We start from the raw sequence: 25,871 nt of genomic DNA, 5'->3' as shown, positions 1-25,871 counted from the left end.
CTTTAGGTTTCATAAAAGATCCAAGACCCAAGACGGTACGCCCTTTACAGATGGTCCAAATCATTCAATAAATTATTTTGTACTCATCAATCACATGGAATTCCTTGAAATACTTCGTGCATATGTTATCAGACAGCACGGTCTTCACTAACTGGAAATGCAGCTCACTAATATGTACATCGGGGGTAAATTTCAGAGTCTAAGAAGCTGTGAATTGGAAATGATGCTAGGATAATAATAAGTAAAACAAGAAACGATCTAATAAGAAAATCTAATCTAAGATCAAAACGAACCTAAATAAGAAAAGTAAGAAACGATTAGAATAAGCCCCCTCTAACTCCTCTGTAAAAGAGTTCCTACGCATTTTGAAACTAAAAGGAAGGAAGGCGAACACATTTTGAGAACATTTATAAAAGAAATACACAGTATCGATTATTTATTAAAAAAGAAAACCCACAGTAAAATTTAAAATCTACGTCACTAGTGCTAACTGAATGCATTTGAAGATTCTCCTCTCCAGCATTCTATACGGTAACATAAACGATCACTTGGTGTTACGTGACTCAGTAAACAAAACGCCAACATTCGCACTGGAGAAGGAAGGTCTGTTCTGTGAAGCTCGTTTAGGTGCTGCAACTACTGCAAGTTATATGAAATTATTTTCAGTCACTTTTGTACAATTTTTGAAATTATAAATTCTGAAAAATGAAGTTTAAGGCTCTCAACAAACCCTGGTTGTTGATTTTCTTGAACTTTATCAGAAGACATTGCGAATACACTCACTTTGTTCTTCAGATATGTAAGGTCGTCAATGACTAAGGTAATGTATTCTTAAATTAAGGTACAGTGGAACTTCGAGATACGAGTTTAATTCGTTCCAGCATTGAGCTCGTATAGCGAATTTCTCGTATCTAGAAGCAAACTTCCCCACTGAAAATAATGGAAATCCAATCAATCCGTTCCGCACCCCCAAAAATATCAGCATAAAAATCAATTTTATTTACAAATAACAGTGGTAAATAATATAACTGTAGTTTACCTTTATGATAGCTTCCGTCACAGAATAGCCTTTTAACTGCGTCTCGTTAATCAACACCAACAACAATTTCTCAACATCTTCCTTTTTTTTTTCCCCAGAATAGTACAGATCGTCGATGTCGAACAGCCGTAACTCTTCGCCAGTTCCCTCACTCTTACATCACGCTTATGTTTATCTATGATTTCTTTCTTAATTTCAACGATCATGGCTTCCTTCCTTTTCTTTGCAGCACTATTTGAGGAGTGCTGCAAAGGCACTCCTTAGATAGTGCTGCAAAGAAATCTTGATCTTGGGAAGCATCGTGAAATAATTACTTTCATGTTTAATATGAGAAAGAATTAACTTACAAGCGCACAAACACGTAAATCAAAGAACACTAGGTGATTTGAAGATGGGATTCCCCGAGTCGAGCTGGATCGGGAAATAGCGCCACGCACACCAACAGCCTGGCTCATTGCTCGTTTCTCGAGTCAATGTTCGTATTTAGAAACGAACTTTTCGCTCATACTTTTCTCGTATATAGAGGTGCTCGTATCTCGAGGTTCCACTATAATGTATTCTTGAACAATAAATAACCTTCATTATTAATTCACGTGACATATACTGATTACATCTTAGTGCGAATTGTTTGGGAAAACCGTTATATCTCTACACATAGTCAAGCTTCACTGTAACATCTTTAAGGGTGTTTTCTATAAACTGCTTGATATAATTTAATATCAGAGTTTCCGGAAGACCACAGAACGCTCGATCGACCTTTCTCATACAAACTACTAATGTTAATTTTTTGTTACGCCATTTTGTAGAAACATTCCATTTTTATAACCTGTGTATCAAAACAAATAAAAATCAGAGCGAAACAAAATCTAATATTCCGGGCTCATAGGTTATTGCTCGTTTCAAGTTCTTTTATTCGATCATATTAAAAACTGCATTTTTAAATCTGTAATTTTTTTAACACTTAACGATGCTTTCGAAATTCCTATTGTTAGCTTTAATCTCCGTTATCAATCTCAAGACGGCTAGGGGTAAGTCGGGTTTTCACTTTTCATTCCATCGGGGTAACTCTTGCATTTTATAAATGCTTTATTATTACAATAATTATATACATATATACATATCATTACGGAACATTCTTAACATCAATCCTATTCTCTCGCTTCCTGATTCTCGATTGATATCGTGCGCCCCCTATCGGCGGCTTTTCTACAATGCCATCTATCGGCTGATAACATTCGGTCATTCTGACCTGACAATCGTCCCGATTGTTGAGAGTACAAATCAATTTTATAATTAATACAATTTTCTACTTCGACTCTTATACAGAATACTAAACATACATATTACTAATACACTAAGAAGAATACACATTATTACTAAAATTTGATATGATAATAAACTTACGAAAATATTTTCACATACATAAATTCACATATTTTTGTACATTAGCATAATAATCGAAAATTTTCTGTAAATCATTACTAAATACGTGATATATATAAAATAACTCAATTTTTATCAGTCCTCAAATGATTCAAAACAAATGCACTAAAGTCTTTCAGCTAATGTTCAAAAGTTCAAAGTCAATTAATGTTCAAAGTTTCTAAAGTTTTCTATCAGCAAACATACGTAGATAAGCACACACACAAAAAAAGGAAAGATCTCACCTTAATCACAGAGTAGAGCACTTCCATCAGTCCTTACGAACAGATCTGATTGGATTCCGTCGAGGAATTAAGCTTGATAACTGGTCAGTATCTTCATCGTCAGAGCTGGGATCGCACCTCCATGGCTTCAGCTGGCTCACATGAGCAGTGGTAGTGAAGTAACGACCTCGATTCTTCGCTTCTAGTTGAGTTATTCTGTAGATATCGCTAGGTAATATTTCCGTTATTATAAATGGCCCTCGATATTTCGGCTGTGTTTTGGTAGGTTGACCTGCAGCCTTAGGAGCACATCTCATTACAACTATTTCTCCTTGCTCGAATATTAGTGTACGACACCTCTTCCCATCGAATCTCTTTTTCATTTTCACTTGCTGTTCCTCAATTCTTCCTCGCGCTTGCTCTTGGATTTCTCGCGGGTCTTTCCATGCATCTGAATCTTCATCTGCTAACTTCCTAAGTATTCCATCATTAAATCTGGGAGAATACCCATGTAGCATTTCAAATGGAGTCTTATTCGTAGTTTTGTTTACCATGTTGTTAAGATTTCTTTCTGTCTCTTTTATTTTTGAATCCCAATCTGTGTTGTTTATCCATCAAACTTGTCATTATCGTTCCTAAAATTGTTCTGTTGACGCGCTCTACCATACCATTGGTTTGGGGGTGTTTGGTAGAATTCAAAGTATGATGTATTCCGTTATCTGTACAATACTGCTTAAATTGGTGAGAAGTAAAACAAGATCCTCTATCACTTATTATTCTTTCCGGTAGTCCAAAATCATTAACAAAATTCTTCAAAAGACTGTAAAACATTTTTAGCACTAGTATTCTTAACTGCAAAAATTCTCATGAACCTAGTCATGTTATCAATTATCACTAATAGTTCTTGATTACTTCTCGAACTCTTTACGAAAGGACCCAAGTGATCCATGTGAACAATAGCAAACGGTCTTTTACCAGGTTTTATGGGATGTAACAGTCCTTGTTGCTTGCCACCTGTCGCTTTATTCATAAGGCACTCAATACATGCTGATATGTGTCTTCGTACGTATCATTTCATGCTTGGTAACCAATATAATTCCTTAATTTTGCTAACTGTTCCATCCACAGAAAAACGACCAAATAAATTATGGAATTTCACAACTACACTCTTCCTCATGCTTTTTGGAATCACATAGAGTAGTCTTTCCTTTCCATCTACTACGGTTTTCCAAAACAGTCTATTCTTCTTAAACACGTAATTCATAATTATTTTTTTCTCCTCAGCAGTTCTTTCCTCTTGTTTCTTCTTGAAAATTTCGATAATTCTTTTCAGGTCTTGGTCAGCATGTTATATCATTAGTATTTGCTCTTCTTCGGTTAGGGACAGGCAAACTTCAAAATTTTCAGCTATTCTCATCATCGTGTCATCAGCTTTTGATACAGGACCTCTGCTCAAAGCATCAATATGTGACAGTCTTTTCCCTGACCTACGCTTTATCTCAAAATCGTATTCTTGAATCAAACTACACCAACGGCTATTTGAGGATTTGTAGTCTTCTTCGCATTCATATATATTAGAGCTATTTGAGGATTTGTATTCTTCTTCGCATTCATATATATTAGAGCTTGACAGTCATTAATAATTGTAAATCTTATACCGATTAAGAACTGTCTTAACCTGTCCAACGTCCATACGATGGCCATTAACTCCAATTTGCTGGAATGATACTCTCTCTCTGCTTCTGTTGTTTTCTTACTGACGCAATAAACAAGATGCCATTTTCGATCTTCATCACGTTGCATTAGCATTCCACTCAAACCTTCTGCACTTGCATCACAATGGACTTCAGTATCTGCATGCGGTTGATAGTGAGCTAATATAGGCTTATCAGTCAGTTGTTTCTTCAATAGTTCGAACGACTTCTTTTGTTCTTGCTTCCACTTGAAGTCTCGATTCTTCTTTCATGGCTTTCTTGGTCAATGGTTCGCTCTTTAACGCATACTTCGGAACAAATCGTCTGAAAAATCCAGTCAGGCCCAAAAATCTTCGCACTTCGTGCACATTCTTTGGTTCTGGAAATTCTGTTATGGCATTTATTTTTCTAGATCCCGGTCTAATACCGTCTTCGTTTATAATAAAACCTAAGAAATCTACTTCTCTTTTCCCAAATTCACATTTAGATCATTTCAAGGTTAAATTTGCTTTTCATAGGCATTCTAATACCTCTTTTAATTTGAAAATCATCTCTTCCCAAGATTTTGCAGGAATAAATATATCATCCATATAACACACCTTAGTATTCAACAAGGGGCCTAGGACATATGACATTAGGCGCTGAAACTCAGCAGGAGCATTTACTAACCCAAATGTCATCCTTTCGAACTGTCCTGTTTCATCTGGAGTACTGAACGCCGTCTTCAATTTAGCTTCTTCACTTAAGGGTATTTGCAAATAGCCATGGGCTAAATCCAGAGTAGTGAAAATTTTACATCCTCCTAAACATTCTAAAAGATCATCTATTCGAGGCTAAGGGAACTTATCCTTTATCGTCTGACTATTAAGTCTGCGGTAATCAATTACTAGTCCGTATTCCCCTGTTTTTTTCTTTACTAGTAACACTGGACTAGCGTAAGGCGATCTAGTTTCGGAAACTATCCCATTATCTTTTCATTCCTTAACAATTTCTTTTATTGCATTACGTTCAGCTGCATTCGTTTTGTATGGGCGAGAAGACACAGGCTTACTCCCGTCAATTTCTTTGATGTCCATTTTTATTACGTTCGTGCAACCTAATTCACTTAAATTAAGAGCAAAGCAATCCCTAAATTCATTTACTAATTTTAAGATATCAGTTCTTTCACTATCTGTAGTTACCTAATCAAATTTTATATCGTCTATCTTTATTTGGTGAATATTTTGAGAAATGGAAAATACATGGTTTTGTTCTTCATCTTTGTTTAAATTGGCAGTGTCTACTTTCTTTAATTCCCAGTCTTCTGTTATATCTATAACCCTGCTGATACACTGATTTTCTTTTAATCTGATGTTATTGTGTCCTATGTTCATAACTGAGACTGTTACCCTACCATTTGTAACCTCCATTACTGAATCCAGACTTCCATGCTTGCTTTAAAATAAAATCAGTCCTTTATTTATATCTGGGGTTACAGAATGCACAAAGTTTATCGTGTTACTTTTTATTTCTATTGGTTTCTCAGAATATAACTTAATGTGTTTACGCTCCGTTTCGTTTATCAATTGCGCAAATAGAATTTTATTAGCATACCATATATTAAACGAATCCCCTATTTTCCCATAAGCCAACATCTGATCGTTTTAAATATCTCTCCCAATAATTAGGTCATACGGCTGTACTTCATCATTTACGATAAAAAAATTCGCGGTTGTTTGGATTTCGCCGATTCGAAGTGAAACATGAACTTTTCCCAAGGTCGTTGCGTTGTAGATGCGTGATTTACGCTCCCGATTCCAAACAATTTTTTTGTTACCGGTTGCACTGATAATCGTAATTTCGAAAAGACCAAAAATCTTAATAGACTGACAGCGCTTCCAGTATCAATCAAACATTCGATCGGTTCACTTTCGTTAATTATTGCTTTCTTCAAATACTTTGAAACGTCAGCTAATCCATCATGATTCATCGCGACACTATTTTTATCTTTCATTTTGTCATTCTTCATTTCTTCGCGACTCTCTGTCTGACTCGGGAGACATTTGGCGTCACAAATCAAGCTAGAATGTTTACGCTTACATGTCGTGCAGCGCTCTTTTGATTTACATAAGCGGACCACGTGAAATTTTTGGAAACATAGAAAACATCTCCGGTTCCGCTTTAAACTTTCTAATTTCTCTTCGCGTTCCTTATCACAATTTTCGGAACTGTGCTCAGAATGCAAAAAATGCAAATTTTCTGAAATGTGCTAAGTGCGGTTGCGTTAGGAATCGAATCTTGCTGCTTCCTTTTAAACTTCTGAAATCTATTCCCCTTTTCCAAAAATTTATTAACTGACAGTTTATAGTCTACGCTTTTAACTGATTCATAATTTTCCCTTGCTTGTCGAAACAAAAATGTTCGTTCTCGCGTTTCTATTTCTCTTCTAAGAAATTTTAATAATTCTGTTACATTCCAAGAATCGTCTTTTTCATGCTGTCTATAAAAATCTAGCATAATGGAATCTGGAATAAGTTTGGTTAGCAGTGGAAACAACAAACTTCCATATGAATTCAGTTCGACACCAAGAGTTTGTAAACCCCGTACTTGGATTTCTATCGTATCATATAACTAACTCCCTTAGCTGTTTCAAATAATATGAGATCTTAACAATAATTTCTTTTTTCCCCGTATCTTTCTTTAAGCAATTCAAATGCTAAATCATAATTATTTTCCGATACCAATAGTCCTTGAATACTAATTAAGGCTGGTCCTTTCAAGAAAGCTTTAAGATAATTATATTTATCTACTTTAGATAAGCGTTCGTTACTGTGAATCGCATTATCAAACTGTGACCAAAATTCCTGAAACTTCTCTAAATTACCCTCAAACGGTTCTACATGAAGTTTCGGCAAATTTATTCTTGGTTTGTCTGGTTCACTATTCGAAATAAGTGAAGAATTATTCTTCAACGAAAAATCTGCCTTATTTCTATCTGAATTCTGAAGATAATTCTTAACTTTCGATTTCGCGTAGATGATACGTTCTCTGTATTCCTGATTATTCTCGACTTCTGTTTCTAGATCAGATACTTCAGGAATTAAATTCTCAATTTCTAAATCTAACTTAAATATTTGATCTGCTTTTTCTTGTAGATTCATATCACATTCTTCTAATGATTTTGTATCTACAATATCCTGTTCTAATAATTCACATATTCTGTTAATTACTTGTGTTGTTAACCTTCTTAACGTTTTACGTTTTGTTTTTGCTTTATCTAAAGCTTTCTTTGTATTCTCATCCATAATATTACTTAATAATATAATTCTATACTTCTAAATTCTGTTAGAATTATTCTACAGTTCGCATGCATTCAAATCTTTAAAAACGAAACTTACCCCTTCTTCGACGTTTTTGGTACCCGAGTCATTCAATGCGTACTTACATCAATCATCTCACTTCTGAAATGTTAGCTTTAATCTCTGTTATCAATTTCAGGACGGCTAGGAGTAAGTCGGGTTTTCACTTTTCATTCAATCGGGGTAACTCTTGCATTTTATAAATGCTTTATTATTACAATAATTATATACATATATACATATCATTACGGAACATTCTTAACATCAATCCTATTCTCTCGCTTCCCGATTCTCGATTGATATCGTGCGCCCCCTATCGGCGGCTTTTCTACAATGCCATCTATCGGCTGATAACATTATTTTACCATTGATCGCCAAAGTTCTGTAGCTAAGTGCTTGCAGACATGCAATACGAACATCTTTATTGCTCAACATGTTTGTTTTCACTTCCTTGTACGAAGTAAAAAGGAAGTATTGTAATCGGCAAAAGTTTCAGGCAGCATATTTCAACGAAAATATCCATTTTGACCGCTACCGAATGCAATTTAACGATGTTTTTGCGTGATATCTGTACGTAAATATCCATTTTGACCGCTACCGAATGCAATTTAACGATGTTTTTGCGTGATATCTGTACGTAAGGACAGAATAAGACTCGTTTCCTCCAAAAAAATTATAAAACTGCTTTAAAATTAATTTTGAAGAGAATTTTTCTTGGCGTCTGTACGAACGCATGTACGTACGTACGTATCTCGCATAACTCAAAAACGAGTAGCCTCAGAACGTTGAAATTTTGTATATAGGACTGCTATAGCATGTATATGTGCGCCTCGTATTTTGGTTGCAATCGGCCGCACCAAACGTATATAAATATATTTATATATATATCCACTCTGTTACTCGGCTCAGTGATCTCAGTTTCTTTACTCTTATATGTTTGTAATTGTATATTTTTTGCTTTAAAAATGATTGAATTATGTTGTTTTTATCTTCCGGTTAAGGTTTTTATGCCTTTAATAAATCTGTATGCAATATTTTTAGAATTATCAACAATTTTAAAGTTGTTTAAGTGCCGCTAAGCCTTTTTTTTTTGATGGCGGCCATTGATTGTTTACATTTGAAACAGCAGGCTAGTGGATTTGTTGCCAATCTAGAGAAACTTAGCTTCGCAACAACAAAGATAATGCCTTCATTTATTACTGCCAATTAAATCATGCTTAATCCTTTCTGGAATTTTTTCGAGGAAATAAGCGTTTAAGATTTACTTCGTAATTTTTAATATAGATATTTTGAGTTTTTATGTATTTTTGCCTTCTCGCGAAGTGAGAACTGAATTAATTGAATGAGAAATACTCAATCGTCTGTGAAAAACTGTTTCTTTCTTGTTTTGTTTGCTTAATTTTCTTTTATACATCATTCTAGCTTTATTATAGTATTTGAATAGAACATGTAGCAACGGTTAGATAATTCTATTCTTTAAATGATATAAATTTTGGGCGTTATGAGTTATAATATGAACGAAATATAATACTGTTAAGTGAAAATACTAGAGTGAATTTTAAAGAATGCATTTATTCTACTGTTTATGCGCTGTCGGCGAAGTAGATTTAATTCAATCCAATAAGTTTAAATAAAATGCAAGAAAAAATACGTATAATATAATATTCCGTACAAGGAAGTCATGTGGGGTACACATCAGATTTTTTAAAATTAAAAATCTATTTAAAAACAAACGGATCAAAAACGATAACGAAAATTTATAATGGTTTTTAAAAATTTTTGACAGAAAATAAAATGCTGTTTATAAATCATTCCTTTTGGAAATTACACCCTTAAACTCATTTACATACGACAAAGTATAAAACATTTTCTTACCACCACAGTGTCTATGCAGTGCTAGAAGAAGTGATCTAAAAAACGGCTCTGTTGTCAAATAAATGCCAGAACGAGTCAATTCTTTAAATGGGAACAGCAAAACTGGTGTTTTAGATATCAAAAATGCAGCTGCCTCTTCTTCTTCGAAAAGCATTTGCACTAAAGTTTTCAACATCTTTTCTTGCAATTTTAAAAATGTTCTATGTCTCACTCCTAAATCATTGAGGATGGTGATAAAAGGTCTGTTCAGTTGCAATCTCACTGTGAAAAACAAAAACGAAAAAGATTTAAAAAAGAACATTATTTAGGCGCAAATAATTTTAATAGCTATAGCTATACTCTTAAATGAAACTTTTTTCATAAAACGTACGATCTATAGGAAATTATGCGCAGATTTCTTTTAATACCATTAAAATAAACTGAGCAATTAAAACAAAATACTTCATTATATATACCTACAATATAAAATGTAAAATACTAATGACGCGCATATTCTTCTATGACTACATTTTCCTTCCTAATAAAACCATATTTAATAGACTCATTAATAATCCCATCAGATGTTTCAATTTTTGAATGGATGGAAGTTGATAATTTCGAAATGGAACTTATTGAACTCTCTGAAAGATAAATCGACACCTATTTTAAAGTATTCGATGTTTGCCGGAAAAAATTTAATTGTTTGAAGAAAAGGTTTATTTTTAGATTTTGGTCTACATATATAATGTGAACAAATCTTTTCTCGTATGAAAAACATTTTGAATCCACTTGGTGGATTCACCAAGTTGTTTTAACAGCAGAGTATTCGGAATCATGTGTCAAATTGGAAGTCACAAACTATACCCCTGATATTGCGATATTATGTACAGCGGCACAGTGACTTGGTTTGCATTAAACTTTTTATTTAACTAAGTTAAAATAATACTTATATTTTATGTCGTTTATTTTTTATTTTAATTAGTATGTTTAAAAGAAACATAATACGTAATACACTCTATCGCAAAAAAAAAAAAAAAAAAAAAAAAAAAATCGAAGCCCCATGAAGGAAGTGGTTGTTTACAATGAAACTGAATATGCGTATAGCTCATACACAGATAATAAAATGATTAAAAAATCAAGGTCGTATTACCTGTTCACGGCTCACAATCACCCATTGAAGTGTTCAAATTAGTAGTTGGTCGAACCGCCCCTAGCGGCAATGCATGCTTCAATTCGTCGAGGCAAGGAGTGGCAGAGTTTCCTAATGTCATCCTGCGACACATTCTGCCAGGTATTCATCATTGTCGCTCCAGATCTACGATATTTTGTGGTAGCCGAATCTGACGGCCTACCATATCTCAGACATGCTCTATTGGTGAAAGGTGTAGTGACCTTGCTCGCCAAGGAAAAGTATCAACTGCACGCGAGCGATATGTGGCCTGGCATTATCTTGTTGGAAAATAGCTCCAGGATGACGTGCCATGAAGGGTAATGCAACCGGCCGCAGGATGGTATAACATATCGTTGAGCTGTTAAAGATGTACGGAAAATGACTAAAGATGACCTACTGTCATAAGAAATAGCCATCACACCAGAGGTGATGGCTGTGCTGTACGATTTTGTAAAACAAAGGCTGATTGGGACCGCTGGTCCAGCCCTCACCAGACACGAACACGGTGATCATCTGCTTCCAGAGTGAAACGGGTTTCATCGCTGAACACTATACGTCTGTACGCTGCAGGTGGCGGCCTATTGCTATATACGACCACCTAGCTTCACGCAACCTTACAATGCGACCACTTCGAAGTCGTTTCGTTGTCTATAAAGTCCTCGATATCGTCGTAATGGCAACTTTAGTTGCTTCTTTACGGAATTAAATGGCAGCAACAAAAAATATACGTTTTCCGCCTCTGTTACTGGTTTTATATTTTGCGAATTGCACACAAGAAACGCGAGCTATGATCGCAATTCTTGTTCATTTATTTGCCTTGAAACTTTGATCATTTGCGTGTTCGATCAAGATGTTTTTACATACCAAATTTCGTCACGATCGTAAAAGTCCTTCTTGGTGCTCCGATTTGTTTTCAAAAGAGTGTATATGTAATTTTTTTATTTATGTTAAAGGAATAGTTATATTTAAAAATTTTCATTTTTGATTTAATAAATAGCTTTAAATGATGCCTAACTGATACATAATAAAACTCTAAATCTGTATTCCTGTCCTCTATTCCCGAACTTTGCATGCATTGTCGCAGGAATAGAGATGTTTCAGGTATTTCCTACTGTTTGGCTTCCTGAATCATATTGGTTTGGAACACCACAGCTACAAGGTTACTGATCCCTGCTCTCAATTATTTCTTGTATCATATTTCTGTATATAGAGCTACGATTAAAAATATTATAAAACTTAAGAGTATTATAATTTAAAACAATAACGTTTGATGAAATGGCAGTCTATAAATATATATAATTTGACAATATACAGAGGTCAGTATTTATCTTTTAAGAGACATAAAGTGGTGGGTGTTCTTTTTTTTTTTTTTTTTTTAAAGCAAGAGAGATAAAAAAAATGGACCAGAACTACCGACCTCTCGAATACGCACCGAACGTGCTCACCACTACACCACGAAGGCATACTAAGAAGGTGGGCAAAATACCTCATAACGTTTTGGTCGTAGGTGGAAAAAATAGCTAGACACAGCTGTGGGTGTTAGAACCCAGCCTCAGTTGTTATCTTTCTTTTCATACTTTGTCACTGTAAGAGTGGCAACAACCTGATCTTTGTTGTAGTTTGCTGGAGTTCTACGGATTTTGAAAATGAATACGAAGCTTTGGAATTTTATATGTAAAGTTATTTTATTTTTAAGTTTATTAAGAGAAAGGAGAACGGTTAGTTCTTGCAAATCTCGAACAATTTTTGGTGACTCGGACGTGATCGGTAAATCAAGTCAAGGTAATTTTATAGGTTTTATCGAATTTAATTCTATTTTATTTTATTGAATTTATTTTTATTGAAATCGAATCGTTAATTGAGAAACGGAAACCTATCAGAGCATCTTTTACGTGAACACAGTTAATGCAATTTTGCAGGAATTAGCAAAGGAAATTCCTGATGAAAAATCTGCAAAAACGAAACTTGTTACTTTAGAATGTTTATCTGTTAAACTTAATGCATTTGATACTCAAATATTTAATTCAAAATTTTCTTCAAATGATCAGTTTGAAAATGAATGGGCGAAATACAAAGAAAACTTAGATTTAATACGAGTAAAAACGGAATTATTCTTCAATCACCAACTGATACAATTTACTAGCAGTGTTCCCCCGAATTCGAACAAACGGAAACTAAAATTACCTAAAATAGAGTTAAAACAATTCGGGGGCGAAATTAAAGATTGGTTACCGTTTTGGGGGCAATTTTGGCGAATACATGAAGATAAAGACATTCAAAACGAGGATAAGATGCATTATCTCGTTCAAGCGACCGTACCCGGTACGAGACCACGTGATGCTGTGAGCTTTCCTGCAACTGCCGAAAATTATGAAAAAGTTATAGAAAGCTTAAAAAATAGGTTCGGCAGGGAAGAATTGTTGGTAGAATTCTATATTCGTGAATTATTAGGTTTGATTATTAAAAATGTCACTGATCAAAAGGGAAAATGCAGTATATCAGAATTGTATGACAAATTACAGTCGTATTTACGTTCGTTGGAGTCAATAGGAATGACAAGCAATAAATACGCAGCAATGCTGTTTCCGCTCGTGGAATCTTGCATTCCTGAGGAAATTTTACGGGTTTGGCTTAGAAATCATACATCAATAAATACAGCAGAAAATTCTCACTCTGAAAAATTCAAACAATTATTATTGTTTTTAAAGAATGAAGTGGAAGGAGAGCAGAGAATTTCTTTAGCAAAAGCTGGATTTAAATTAATTGATTCGGGTGCAAAGAGAGAAAGTAGAAGAGATAAAAGGTACTAGAGTGAACATTTCGTGCCTACAGCAAATGATTTATTCTCAAGCCAAATAAAGCAACCAATTATAGTGAGAAGAATTATTGCCTATTTTGTGAAAAAAAAATCATGAAAGTTGAGATTGCTTTGTTGCTCAGAAGTCAAAAGAATGAAGAAATTAAGAAAAAGAAGGGCTGCTTCTTCTGCCTCAAAATTGGATACAGGGCCAACCAATACAAGACAAATGTACGATGTTTGATATGCTCGAAAAGACATCGGGGTGTCATGTGTCCGGATTTGCCCACCAATTAAAAGAGCAATGTTGTTGAAAAGAATAAAGAAGAGGAAACAGAAAACGTATCACTTGCAAGCACTGATTTCCTAGATAAAGTATTTCTTCAAACACTATTAATTAATATCGACGCGAACAAAAAGCAGAAGACTGTAAGGCACTTATCGACACAGGATCGCAACGTTCATACATATTAAAGGAGACTGCTGTAGACATAGGGTGCCACGCAATTGGATCTGAATCTTTCATTCATGCACTTTTTGGAGGAGTAACAACAAAGAGAGAAATTCATAAACGGTATGAAGTAAACGTTAGAAGCCTAAGAGGCGATTTTCTAGACGACTAATCTCGTTGGAAAAGTCGAAGATTTGTGGACCAATAGTCAGTTTACAGCCTAGACCATGGATAGAAGAACTATGACAGAAGAATATCCATGCATCTGATGTAGGAAAAAAGGATTTGAAAATAGAGTTCTCATTGGAGCTCGCAGGTGCTCTGTTAACCGGAAGAATTCAGAAATTAGAAAATGGTTTTACTGCCGTGGAATCACTACTTGGATGGACAATCATGGGAAAGATAAAAGATAGCGTTTCAGAAAGAAACTCCTTGTCCATGTCTTCAACAATAATGTCGATGTTGACTCACAGCAGTGACATAGAAAACTTGTGGAAGCTAGAAGCACTGGGACTTACAGAAGCTAAAGAAAATAAAACTGATTCAGAGTTAGAAGAAGCAGTGTGGGATCTCTTTCACAAGACTCTGAAGAGGGTGAATGATCGCTATGAAGTCAGCTTACCTTGGATCAACGATAAAGAAGCTTTACCAAGTAACAGAGAAGTTGCTGAAAAGCGATCGATTTCCACGACAAAGAAGCTCATGTTGACAGATAAATTGGAAACATACAATGCAGTGTTCGAAGAATGGCTCGAATCTGAAGTAATAGAAGAAGTAACAGAAGAAGATGAACAAATTAACAATTATTATCTTTCCCACAGACCGGTCTTCAAAGACAACAGCAGTAAGGCCTGTATTTGACGCTACGTGCAAGCAAAAGGATTTCCTGTCACTTAATGACTGTTTAGCAAAAGGTCAAAATTTAATTGAATTAATACCTAGATTCCTTCTTGAATTTAGGCAAGAAAAAATAGGGATTATCTCATAAAAAGAGCTTTTCTTCAAATATCTGTTCAAAGATATGATCCTGATTTCCTAAGATTCCTATGGTGGAAAAACTCGGAACAAAATTGAAAAAGGAAAATTTCGCCATTGCAGAGTAGTCTTTGGACTAAAATGCAGTCCGTTTCTTTTAGGAGCAGTGATAAACTCTCATTTAGACCAATGTGAACCTTCTTTGAAGGAAGGCTACAATATTGGAAAATTCCTTCTATGTTGACAACTGTGTCACTTCAGTGAATTCGAACGAAGAAGCATAATACTTTATTGTAAAATCAACTCAGTTAATGGCAAGAGCTAACTTTGATTTAAGAGGGTGGGAGCAAACAGAACTAAGCAATGAAAAATCTACAACGAGCGAACCATTGAAAGTACTTGGTCTTCTGTGGGATAAATATGAAGATTCTTTGTTTTGTGACGTCCACTAATATCGACTTGATTGATCTCTCAGTGATAAGACAAAATGTACTATCAATTGTACAGAGAGATTTTGACCCAATAGGTTTCACCTGCCCTTTTACACTCCTTCCAAAGTTATACTTGCAAAAAAGGTAGGAAACTAAATTGAGCTGGGATGCAGAGCTACCTGAAGATATCAAAAGAAAATTCTTGAAATGGGTAAAAAAATTGCCCTTTTTATCATCTGCGAAGATTCCCAGAATACTTTCATTGACAGAAGGACAATCTTTTAGTCTGCATACGTTTGCCGATGCTTCACAGGGATCTTATGCAAGTGCAGTATATTTGAGAAATCAAAATAAAGAAGTGACTAGTGCAAGCCAAAGCACGAGTGGCCCCCTTGAAAAAAATAAGCATACCACGACTTGAATTGCTTGCTTGTCTTATTGGGGTGCTCGATTAGCCTCATTTGTCAAACAGAACCTTAAAAAGTCGAAATTTCAAAGGAATATTACTGGACCGATTTTTCAACACCACTATTCTGGATAAAGAACGTAGAAGTTTGGAGCACTTTTGGGAATAACAGAGTTTCAGAAATTAGAATCCTATCGGACTGTGAAAATTGGCATCATGTACCAGGTGCGGAAAACCCAGCCGATATGCCATCAAGAGGATGTTCTGTGAAGAAACTCATTGAATCAATATGGTGGGAGGGCCCACCTTGGCTGGCAGTGCCGGAAGAAGAATGGCCTCGTTCTACCCCAATCGATAATAAAGAAGAGGTTTATATTGAAAAACGTACAGCAGTTATAGTTTCGTTAAGCAATGTTAGAGATATGTCTTCACAATTCTTTGGCTATTTTTCAAAGTATAAGAAAATACTTAGAATGACTGGGTGACTACACAGATTCATAGGAAATACCCGAAAGAGCAAAAAGAAAGAGAAGAAGGAGAGTTAAAAGTTTATGAATTGACAAGGGCTGCGAAATCTATCTTGAAGATTATTCAACATGATTCTTTTTCATTTGATGATATATATTAAGAAACTGAAGTCAATAAGTGTGTTTAAAGATGATGAAGGCATTTTACGTGTCAAGTCTAGGTTGACTGAAAGGAAAGACTATGAAAATTTTATTTATCCGATGTTACGTCCAAAGAATCATAAGACTGTGGAGAAACTGATAATTGATAAACATCTATCTATGTCTCATGCAGGAATTCACGTACTGATGTCAACACTTAGAGAGACGTTTTGGATCCTGAAAAGTAAAGCTACGATTCGAAAAGCTTTTTTATATGCATGTGTCAGGTGCAGGAGACATGGAAAGAAACGACTGCCTGCTACTCTACCAGAAAACAGAGATGTTCATGTTTTCGAGATTGTCGGCGTTGATTTAACTGGCTCATTCATTTTGAACGATAAAAGAAAAGCTTGGATTTTACTTTACACATGTGCTGTTTTCAGGGAGGTACATTTTGGAACTGATTCTGTCCCTTTCAACTCAAGGATTTTTACTTGGTCATAGAAGATTTATTGCTCGTAGAGGGAGGCGATTGATAATTTATAGCGATAACGGAAGCAATTTTGTCAGATCCAATAATCTCTTGAGATCGATTAATTGGAATACCATTGAGATAGAAGCCGCAACAAACATGATCGATTGGAAGCTCAGTCCAACCGCAGCACCATAGCGTGGGGGGGGGGCTTTTGGGAATGACTTGTTCAAATGATTAAGAAGCTTTTGCGTCGAGTCATAGGCCAGCCATGTCTGAATTATGAAGAATTGATGAGTGTGCTGTGCGACTGCGAAGCAACTGTGAATGCCAGACCACTCATTTATGTGTCAGAGGACTCTCATGATCTCATCGCTTTGACACCGTACCTGTTTTTAGGTGAAATTCTAGTCTTTGGAGTTCCTGACTTAGATCATCTTGATAAAGTTGATTTCAACAAGAGACTGAGACATTCACAGAATTTACGAGAGCTCTTGAGAAAGAGATTTAGAAATGAATATCTCGGCCTGCTAGTGCAACGTCCATCTACAGTGCCAATTTCTCAACAGATAAAAGTCGGGGATATAGTTCTTATAGAATGTGATGACAAACGCAAGGTGTTGTGGCCTCTAGCAAACGTGATTGAACTATATCCCGGAAAAGACGGCAACATTCGAGTAGTTCGTTTCAAAACCATGTCTGGAGAATTAGTTCGACCAATCCAGAGAATATTCCCTCTCGAAATACCTTCATCTTTGGAGTCAGATGAGGCAAATGAAACTGAGACGCAGGGTGAAGACAGTTTAGTCTCAAAATTACAAAGAATAATTCAGCTGCAGATTTATCAAAGGATTTTAAGACTGTCGTGACTAGAAGTGGACGACAAATTAAAATTCCGCTGCAGATTTATCAAAGGACATTAAGACTGTCGTGACTAGAAGTGGACGACAAATTAAAGTTCCATCTAGATTTCTAACCTGAACACGACTTAAGTTATTTAAGAGTAGAAATTTAAGAACTTAATTTTTCTTTTGTTTACTATTTAGCCTTAATATTTGTGTGGACAGTATTTTTTTATATTTTGTTTTGATTGATTAAGTATATGTCATCAATCAAAAGGTGGGAGTATTGTTAGAACCCAGCCTCAGTTATCTTTCTTGTCATAGTTTGTCACTGTAAGAGTGGCAACATCTGATCTTTGCTGTAGTTTGTTGGAGTTCTACGGATTTTGAAAATAAATATGACGCTTTGGAATTTTATATGTAAAGTCATTTTATTTTAAGTTTATTAGGAGAAAGGAGAATAGTTAGCTCTTGCAAATCTCGAACAGTGGGATCAAGAAAAGAGGAAGATGCTGATTAAGAGTGAAATCTACGATTTTCACTATGCAGAAACAATAACATTTGATCATTTAAAATGAATAGGAAAAGTATGTGCTGTCAGGGTGTCCCACGAACTTTCAACTAAAAATCGTTAGCAACGAATACCGATTTCCACTTCTACGTTTAAACTAAACGGAGGGGAGACTTTCTTTAGACGTGCTGTGACGAGAAATGGCTTCTTTAAAAGTTTTCGGAAAAAGACAAGTGGATGAGCCCAAAAGGGAGGCGAAATCACATTCGAAAGTCAGGACTGTGTCAAAAAAAAGGGTGAATCTTTACATTATGGTAACATAACGATTTTTTGGCGAAAATTTCGCGACCAACCCTGCTACAGCAACCTGCTAGTGTTTTTTTTTTTTTTTTTTTTTTTTTTTTTGACGCCATTTTGTTTTCACGAAGTAAAGGCATGTTTTTTTTTTTTTTTTTTTTTTTTACTCAACATTTTTTCCAGCAATCTGCTAGCCGAATTACGCTTATACTAGAACTTTTATGGAACAAAAATGCTTAATCATGACGAAGATTAGGTGCGAAATTGGGAGAAAATGCACAATAGCAAACTGCTTGCCGCGTTTTTAAGAATTGCACATACACAGTATCCATGTACACGTCGACCTATTTTCACTTATAAAAACATCCCAGAATTGCACAAAAATGGCATTGCGCACACTCTTGACTTTATCTATGTACACATCGACCTATTTTTACTTAAAAAGGTCAAAGAAAATTGACAAAAATCCAATTCTTCTTACTCTTGTAAAAAACGCCAAACAAATAAGTGGGCGATTCTGCACTTTAGCAGCGAACTAAGTGCTTATTAGGCTAAAATCACGAACGGAATTTTCCGGAAAATGTCACATTACATGTCTCATGATCTCTCATTTCTCTGAGACAAAACTGTGTACTTCTCAGATTATTGCTGAAGTCCTAGCTAGTAACCTTTATCGCCTTACCAAAATGTCGCCAAACTACCTGTTACCATATTCTAAAGATTAGCCAAAAAAGATTTTACTATATACATTGGTGGGGGGATTTGAAATATACCTATTTTCAATAACTAAATCATTAATGCAGACAATCTTTAGTCATCATTCGAATAAAGTGAAGTTCATCCAGTTACCTGATGAATGCACTGGCCATTAGACTAAATGGGGATCTTCAGAAAGATAAAGCAAAAGTATATACTTGAAAAATGACCTGACAAAACCTTAATAATGGAAGATATTTATTCATCCGTCTAAGACAGATACTGCTCTGTCCAGTAATTATTTTCTTAAGATCACTCAGTATTTTCTTGTTGGTAAAATCTTCCACAGTTAACAAGAAATCGAAGCTGTAAAAAATGAATATTTTGAGATTAACTAAAACATGTCGCCAAATATAGGGCTGAAAAAGGTTGCTTGAGCGATGAATAAAAGTTATTCATAATGAGACCCCACTGATAGTATTTGTTTATAAAGCATAATTTTAAGTTTTAATATTTTGGCAACATTGATATTAAATTGTAAAAAGAATGAGTTAAAAATCTGGAAGAGAGAGTTTTTTCATTATGATGGTTTGGTAGAATGTGGTAAGATTTCTTATGTCTGATTTTCTTTAATAAAGTTTTCTTTTTGTATATTGCCCTAATGTATTTCTGTTAGAAGTGGATAATTCTTTTGAGAATGTTATATATATGCCAATCTTAAACAACCAACATTTGGTATCAGAGCGTGGTTGCCCCCTCTGTTAATAAAATTTCAGATAGAACATTGATGTTGTTTAGGCTTAACAAAATAGCCAATTTCTCTAAGAGATAAATTAGACTTGTATTATAATTAGTGAATATAAATTAGAAAATATGGCATATAATATGATAAATTTGAGTCATATAGAAAAATTAAGTGACGATAATTATCTTATTTGGGCCAACAGAGTTGAAAGTGAATTAAGAAGTTTAAAGATATGGAGAAGTGTGATAGAAGCTGATGAACCACCAAAACCATATAAAAAGAATGATGTTAATTTCGAAAATGAAATAAAAACTTGGGAAATATGGGATGATAATAACGCGATAGCAAGAAATATAATGAATCAAACTATGACAGCTCCACAAGCGTTAAAATATGCGAATGAAAAGAACGCAAAGAAGTTATGGGAGAAAATCAAAAATGAAATGGCGGCAAGAACAGAAGATATTCAAATCAAATGCAGAATAGAATTAGCTCAACTGAAAATGAGTCAAAATGAATCAGTAGATGATTATATGAATAGAGCTGTTATTCTGAAAAGTAAAAGTATTCAAGTTGGAGATGAAATAAGAGATAAAGAATTAATTTACTTCATACTAGAAGGACTTAGAAATAAATTTGAATTTGATGTTAAAATTGTTAAAAGCGAGAAAGATCTAGCGTCAATTAGACAAGCTTTAAAAGAAATAGAAGGAAAAATAAACAAAGAGGAAAAGAAATAGAAGTAAGTTCTAAGGCAAAAGAAAACTGGATAAAATCGAAATATGAAAGAAGATGCTTTAATTGTGGAAAATTAGGACATTTAATAAAAGAATGTCGAAATAATAATAAAGTGCTTTGCTGTGGAAAATTCAACCACAAATCAACTGAATGTAAAATGAAAACTAAACAAGAACACCGACCGCAGAGAATTGTAACAAATAAAACTTATAGAATGTCAAGCAAGGAAAGAGAATATGAATCAGCTACATGCCTATTTGAAGTATCTAAGAAAATAGAAAGCTCATATCTTAATCAAGATAGAAATGATGGAAAGAATAAAATAAATAAACAAGAGAATAGAAAAATTAAATGGATTATTGATTCAGGAGCCACATCTCACATGGCAACTAATAAAGAAATATTTACTAATTTTAAAGATGAAGAACGACAAATAATGACGGCTGAAAAAGGGGCCATGATCAAATCATTTGGTATTGGTAACATTAAAATGCAAACTGATAGAAATAAGAACATCTTGAGAGTAGAAAATGTTCTGCAAGTACCGAATTTAAGTGAAAATCTGCTGTCAGTATCAAAAATTGTAGATCATGATTTAAAAGTAATTTTTACCAAAAATAAAGCAGAAGTGATCAATAAACAGGGAAACATTCTATATATAGCTAACAGAAATGGAAATAAATTTGAAGTTGAAGGAAATATTGTTGAAGAAGCTAAAATTAGTTATGTTAATGATGTACTACGGCATCAGAGACTAGGTCATATAAATTATCAAATGCTGATAGACATGAAAAAACACAAAACACTCATCGGTCATTGGATTAGAAAATGTAAAAATTTCTGAAAACAATTGTGAACCTTGTACATTAGGTAAAATAACACGAACATCTTATAAAAATGTAAAATTTAAGCAATCTGAAGATATTTTAGAATTATGGCACATAGATTTAGTTGGACCAATTGAGAAATCAATAGACGGAAGTTGTTATTTTTTAACAGTGGTAGATGATTACAGTAATTTCATATTTGTGATAACAATTGAGAAGAAGAGTGAAACTTCAGAAGCTCTAATCAAACTTATCATTCAAGAAGAAAGACAAACAGGAAAGAAACTAAAAAGAATTCGTAGTGATAATGGTAGTGAGTTTTTAGCTAAAAATATAAAAGAATTTTTTGAAAAAATGGGAATTAAACATGAACTTACAACCCCTTATACTCCGGAAAGTAATGGAAAAGCTGAACGTTTTAATCGCACTATAACTGAATATGCTAGAACTATGTTAATTGATGCAGAATTACCGATAAAATTTTGGTCTGAAAGCGTTAAAGTAGCTGTACATGTGAATAACAGGAGTCACAAAAATGATAAAAGGTTTACACCATATGAACTATATAAAGGACGCAAGCCTAACATTACTCATCTTAAAAGATTTGGATGTGAAGCATATGTTCATATAAGACGAGAAAAACGTAGAAAGATGGATCTAAAAGCTAAAAAAAGGAATTATGATAGGCTATAGCATGAAGAGAAAAGCATACAAAATTTATATCCCTGAACTAAATAAAATTCAAGAAGTGAGAGATGTAAAATTTGATGAACAGAAACTTGGATCACCTTTACTAAAAGAAAATTCAAATATTAGAAGAACTTATTATTTTTTATAAGGAACAAACTAATGGAAATGTAAATAATTCAGAAATAACTAACAGATACTATAGAGAAGATAATACAACAGATGAAGAAGCTGAGAAAATTTTGCCATCCAATAGTGATGATGAAGACGATGATAACAATTCATTGGAAAAGCCAACCAAGTATCCGCAAATAAATGAAGAACCTGGAAACGATAATCATGGAAATTCTGTACAGAAAAGACCAGCGCGAATTACGAAGCCCCCAGAAAAATTAAAAGATTATGTAGTATACAATACAAATGAAGGATTACCTAAGACAAATGATGAAGCTATAGAATCTGCTGAAAGTGAATTCTGGCTACAAGCAAGAAGAATTGAGAATTGAGTTCAATGGATGCTAATGAAGTCTGGGAATTAGTTGAAAGACCCGCCGATAAGAAAGTTATTAAAAACCGCTGGATATTCTCAGAAAGGGATGAAAAGGGTAATTTAGAAACAATTTACAAAGCAAGACTAGTAGCAACCGGATTTAAACAAAGAAAAGGAATTGATTATGAAGATGGATTTAGCCCAGTAATGAGACTTGCAACCTTTAGAACATTACTATCGATTGCAGTTTACAAAAACTACAAAATAAGATTTTTCGACGTAAAAGCTGCATATTTAAATGGGTACTTGGATAAACCAATTTACATGGAACAACCACCTGGCTTTATATCAGATCCGAACAAAGTATATCTTGTAAACAAAAGTATATATGGATTAACACAATCAGGAAAATGCTGGTATGATGAATTATGTAAAGTTCTTAAAGAAAAGAATTTAACTAGACTAAAGTCAGATCCGTGTGTTTATATTTATAAAGATAAGATCAAATATTTTATCATAGCAGTATATGTGGATGACTTAATGGTGATTGGAAATTCAAATTCTGAGATAAATGACATCATCTCTCAACTATCTAAATCGTTCACATTACGAGAAGTCACTCAAACACAAAAATTTTTAGGAATAGACATCCGGCAAGAATCTGGAAAACTTAGTCAAGAAAACTACATAACTAAAATCTTAAAAAACTTTGAAATGGATGAATGTAAACCTATCAAGACTCCAGGAATATTGGGTGAAAATCTTGATGACATAGCATCTTCACCACCTGTGTCGAAGACAAAATATCAAGAAGCATTAGGTTCATTGATGTACTTAGCAACAGGCACAAGGCCAGACTTAGCTTTTGCAGTAAGTAATTTGTCAAGATATAATCAAGATCCCAGAGAGAAACACTGGAAAGCTGTAAAGAGGATATTTAGATATATTAAAGGAACACAAAATACTTGTTTAGTGTATACTTCAGACAATGGGGAATTAAATGCTATATCAGATGCAAGTTGGTGTACCACTGAAGATGGAAAATCATTTGGAGGTTATTTCATTAAAGTAGGCAAAAATTTCATAAATTGGAAGTGCAACAAACAAAGAATAGTTGCTCTATCTACAATGGAAGCTGAATTTTTAGCATTCTGCGAATGTGCATGTGAAGTTAAATGGTACATCTTTTTACTTGAAGAATTGGGTCAAGATGATCTAATTGACAAACCAATAGGAATTAAAACAGACTGAGCGCCGCCTGAGATAACCACTGACCTGACTTTGTTGTAAAAGTCTTACAGTGTTAGTAGTCATCCTGGCAGAAGGGAAAATTTTCTCCGTTTTGTGTTATTAACAACGTCCTATGTAAAAACTACCCGACATCTAGCACCTGTATGGACATGTAAACTCCCGGTGCAGCCTCACGGGGCTCCAGCGAGTTGCTTCTTCGAGATAGAGGAGGACGTGGGACATATGCCTGTTTACCTATGTTATACGCCAGGCGTCCCCGTCCTCCGTCACTTGTCACTTGTAAAAATATACATATAAATATTACATGGGCATACAAGGCCTGTGTATAAGCATAGATATGTTGATTACAATCATTGTCTTGTACAAGTTACATATGATAGATACATAAAATCATGACAGCTATGTGTACATTTAGATATTATATGAATTCATATTTACAATACTTTTACTGAGATAATCAAAATTAAACTTGTAATTCATTTACACATTGACTGGATTTTCAATATCATTTAAACTGCTTTACAATATTATTTTTATCAAGTACATATAAACTGGATAGTAATATGCTTACATTACAATAGTTTTGCTCTTACAGTCCTGTTATTATTCTACGGGGTGATTTCCTAGTGTTGATATTCAGTTGTTGTAGTATTTTGAATTGCTATTAAAATTATGCTGCGAAGATACAATTCTCAAGAGAGGGGAGAATTTCTTAGTATCTTGCTGAGCAAAGCCTGATTACCTCCTCTATTTTAGTTTTTGTCTGCTTGTTGCCGCGGGTATTCTCCGACCATTGCGGCCAGTATTCACTGCTTGGCATTTTTAAATGCAGTTTATCGGTTTGTGGGCAGTTGAAGAGGAAGTGATCTGCATCACCTACCGCACCACATTCACACAAATCTGATGCTCGTATGCCGAATCTCTTAAGGTAATGTGGGAAGGGACCATGGCCAGTGTAGAATTGAGTTTGTGCTCCGCTGTATGTGATGGTTTGATAAAATGTGGTAAGATTTCTTACGTCTGATTTTCTTTAATAAAGTTTTCTTTTTGTATATTGCCATAATGTATTTATGTTAGAAGTGGATAATTCTTTTGAGAATTTTATATATATGCCAATCTTAAGTAATCAACACCCACTGATACCCCCTTTTTTTTTAAACTGCCTATCGCAATCCTCATTACTTTCCGATCAACTCAGTATTTTGAAAGAATTAGAAACATGGGAATGAAACAAGTGCTACATGAAACGCTGAACTGAAACAAATATATAACGAATGGCATTAGTATTAAATGTCAAACAGTTTAAGCGTACATAAGCCCGAGGTGATTCACCAGAATACGATTTGTATTTTAAAACATTTTCCTTGTTTTAACGATTTATTTTTTCTGACATTCGTTTCTTAATCTTCATAATTTTTATTCTTTTGATAACATTTGTATACACAATTTTCTAGAACAGAATAGTGTAATTATTTTTAAAAAAACAGAAAAAATATTGTAATTTATTTTCCTCCTGCAACATTTTTATAATATAATTTAACATAATATCGCCTAACACTTTTGAAAGCATTCAAAGGCACGTTTCTTTTATATCTATCGCAAATAAGAATCATTTGGTAATTTTACAATTAATGATGCAAAAGTTCCCGCATTGCCGGCCTATTAAGCATTTTACTTACCTGGAGCGCTTGCCCTTGCAATTTCTAGTTTAATATTTTGTGGTGATTCAAACTTCTTCATACTTTTTCGAAACGCTATATCGGTGTCCTTCAGCGTTGGATCAATTAGGAGCATTCCTTTGTAACCACCGTAACGTATTTGAAAAGCACTGCAATGCTTGTCGTGTCCAAGAGCTTTGTGCACCTGTTCATGGAAATGTTTAAAGAAAATCATGTAAAATCTATT

General features: G+C 34.3%; 1 protein-coding gene across 1 annotated transcript in view; it reads right to left on the bottom strand.

Annotated features, from left to right (window-relative positions):
- Positions 1-25,871, bottom strand: part of LOC118193877 (uncharacterized) — a 133,151-nt gene that overhangs the window by 45,190 nt on the left and 62,090 nt on the right. Inside the window, exons 3-4 of the mRNA XM_085825326.1 lie at positions 25,646-25,829; positions 9,593-9,853 (exon numbers count right to left, since the gene is read on the bottom strand). Of these exons, the coding sequence (XP_085681452.1) occupies positions 9,593-9,853; positions 25,646-25,829 (445 nt within the window). The remainder of the gene's footprint in view (positions 1-9,592; positions 9,854-25,645; positions 25,830-25,871) is intronic.

Source organism: Stegodyphus dumicola, chromosome 10 (genome assembly GCF_044657685.1).
Source record: "Stegodyphus dumicola isolate Sdum_Otavi_A_Nest chromosome 10, ASM4465768v1".
In the NCBI taxonomy this organism is placed as follows: domain Eukaryota; kingdom Metazoa; phylum Arthropoda; class Arachnida; order Araneae; family Eresidae; genus Stegodyphus; species Stegodyphus dumicola.
The sequence above is the reverse complement of the archived record's forward strand: the minus strand, read 5'-3'. Positions and strand labels throughout refer to the sequence as shown.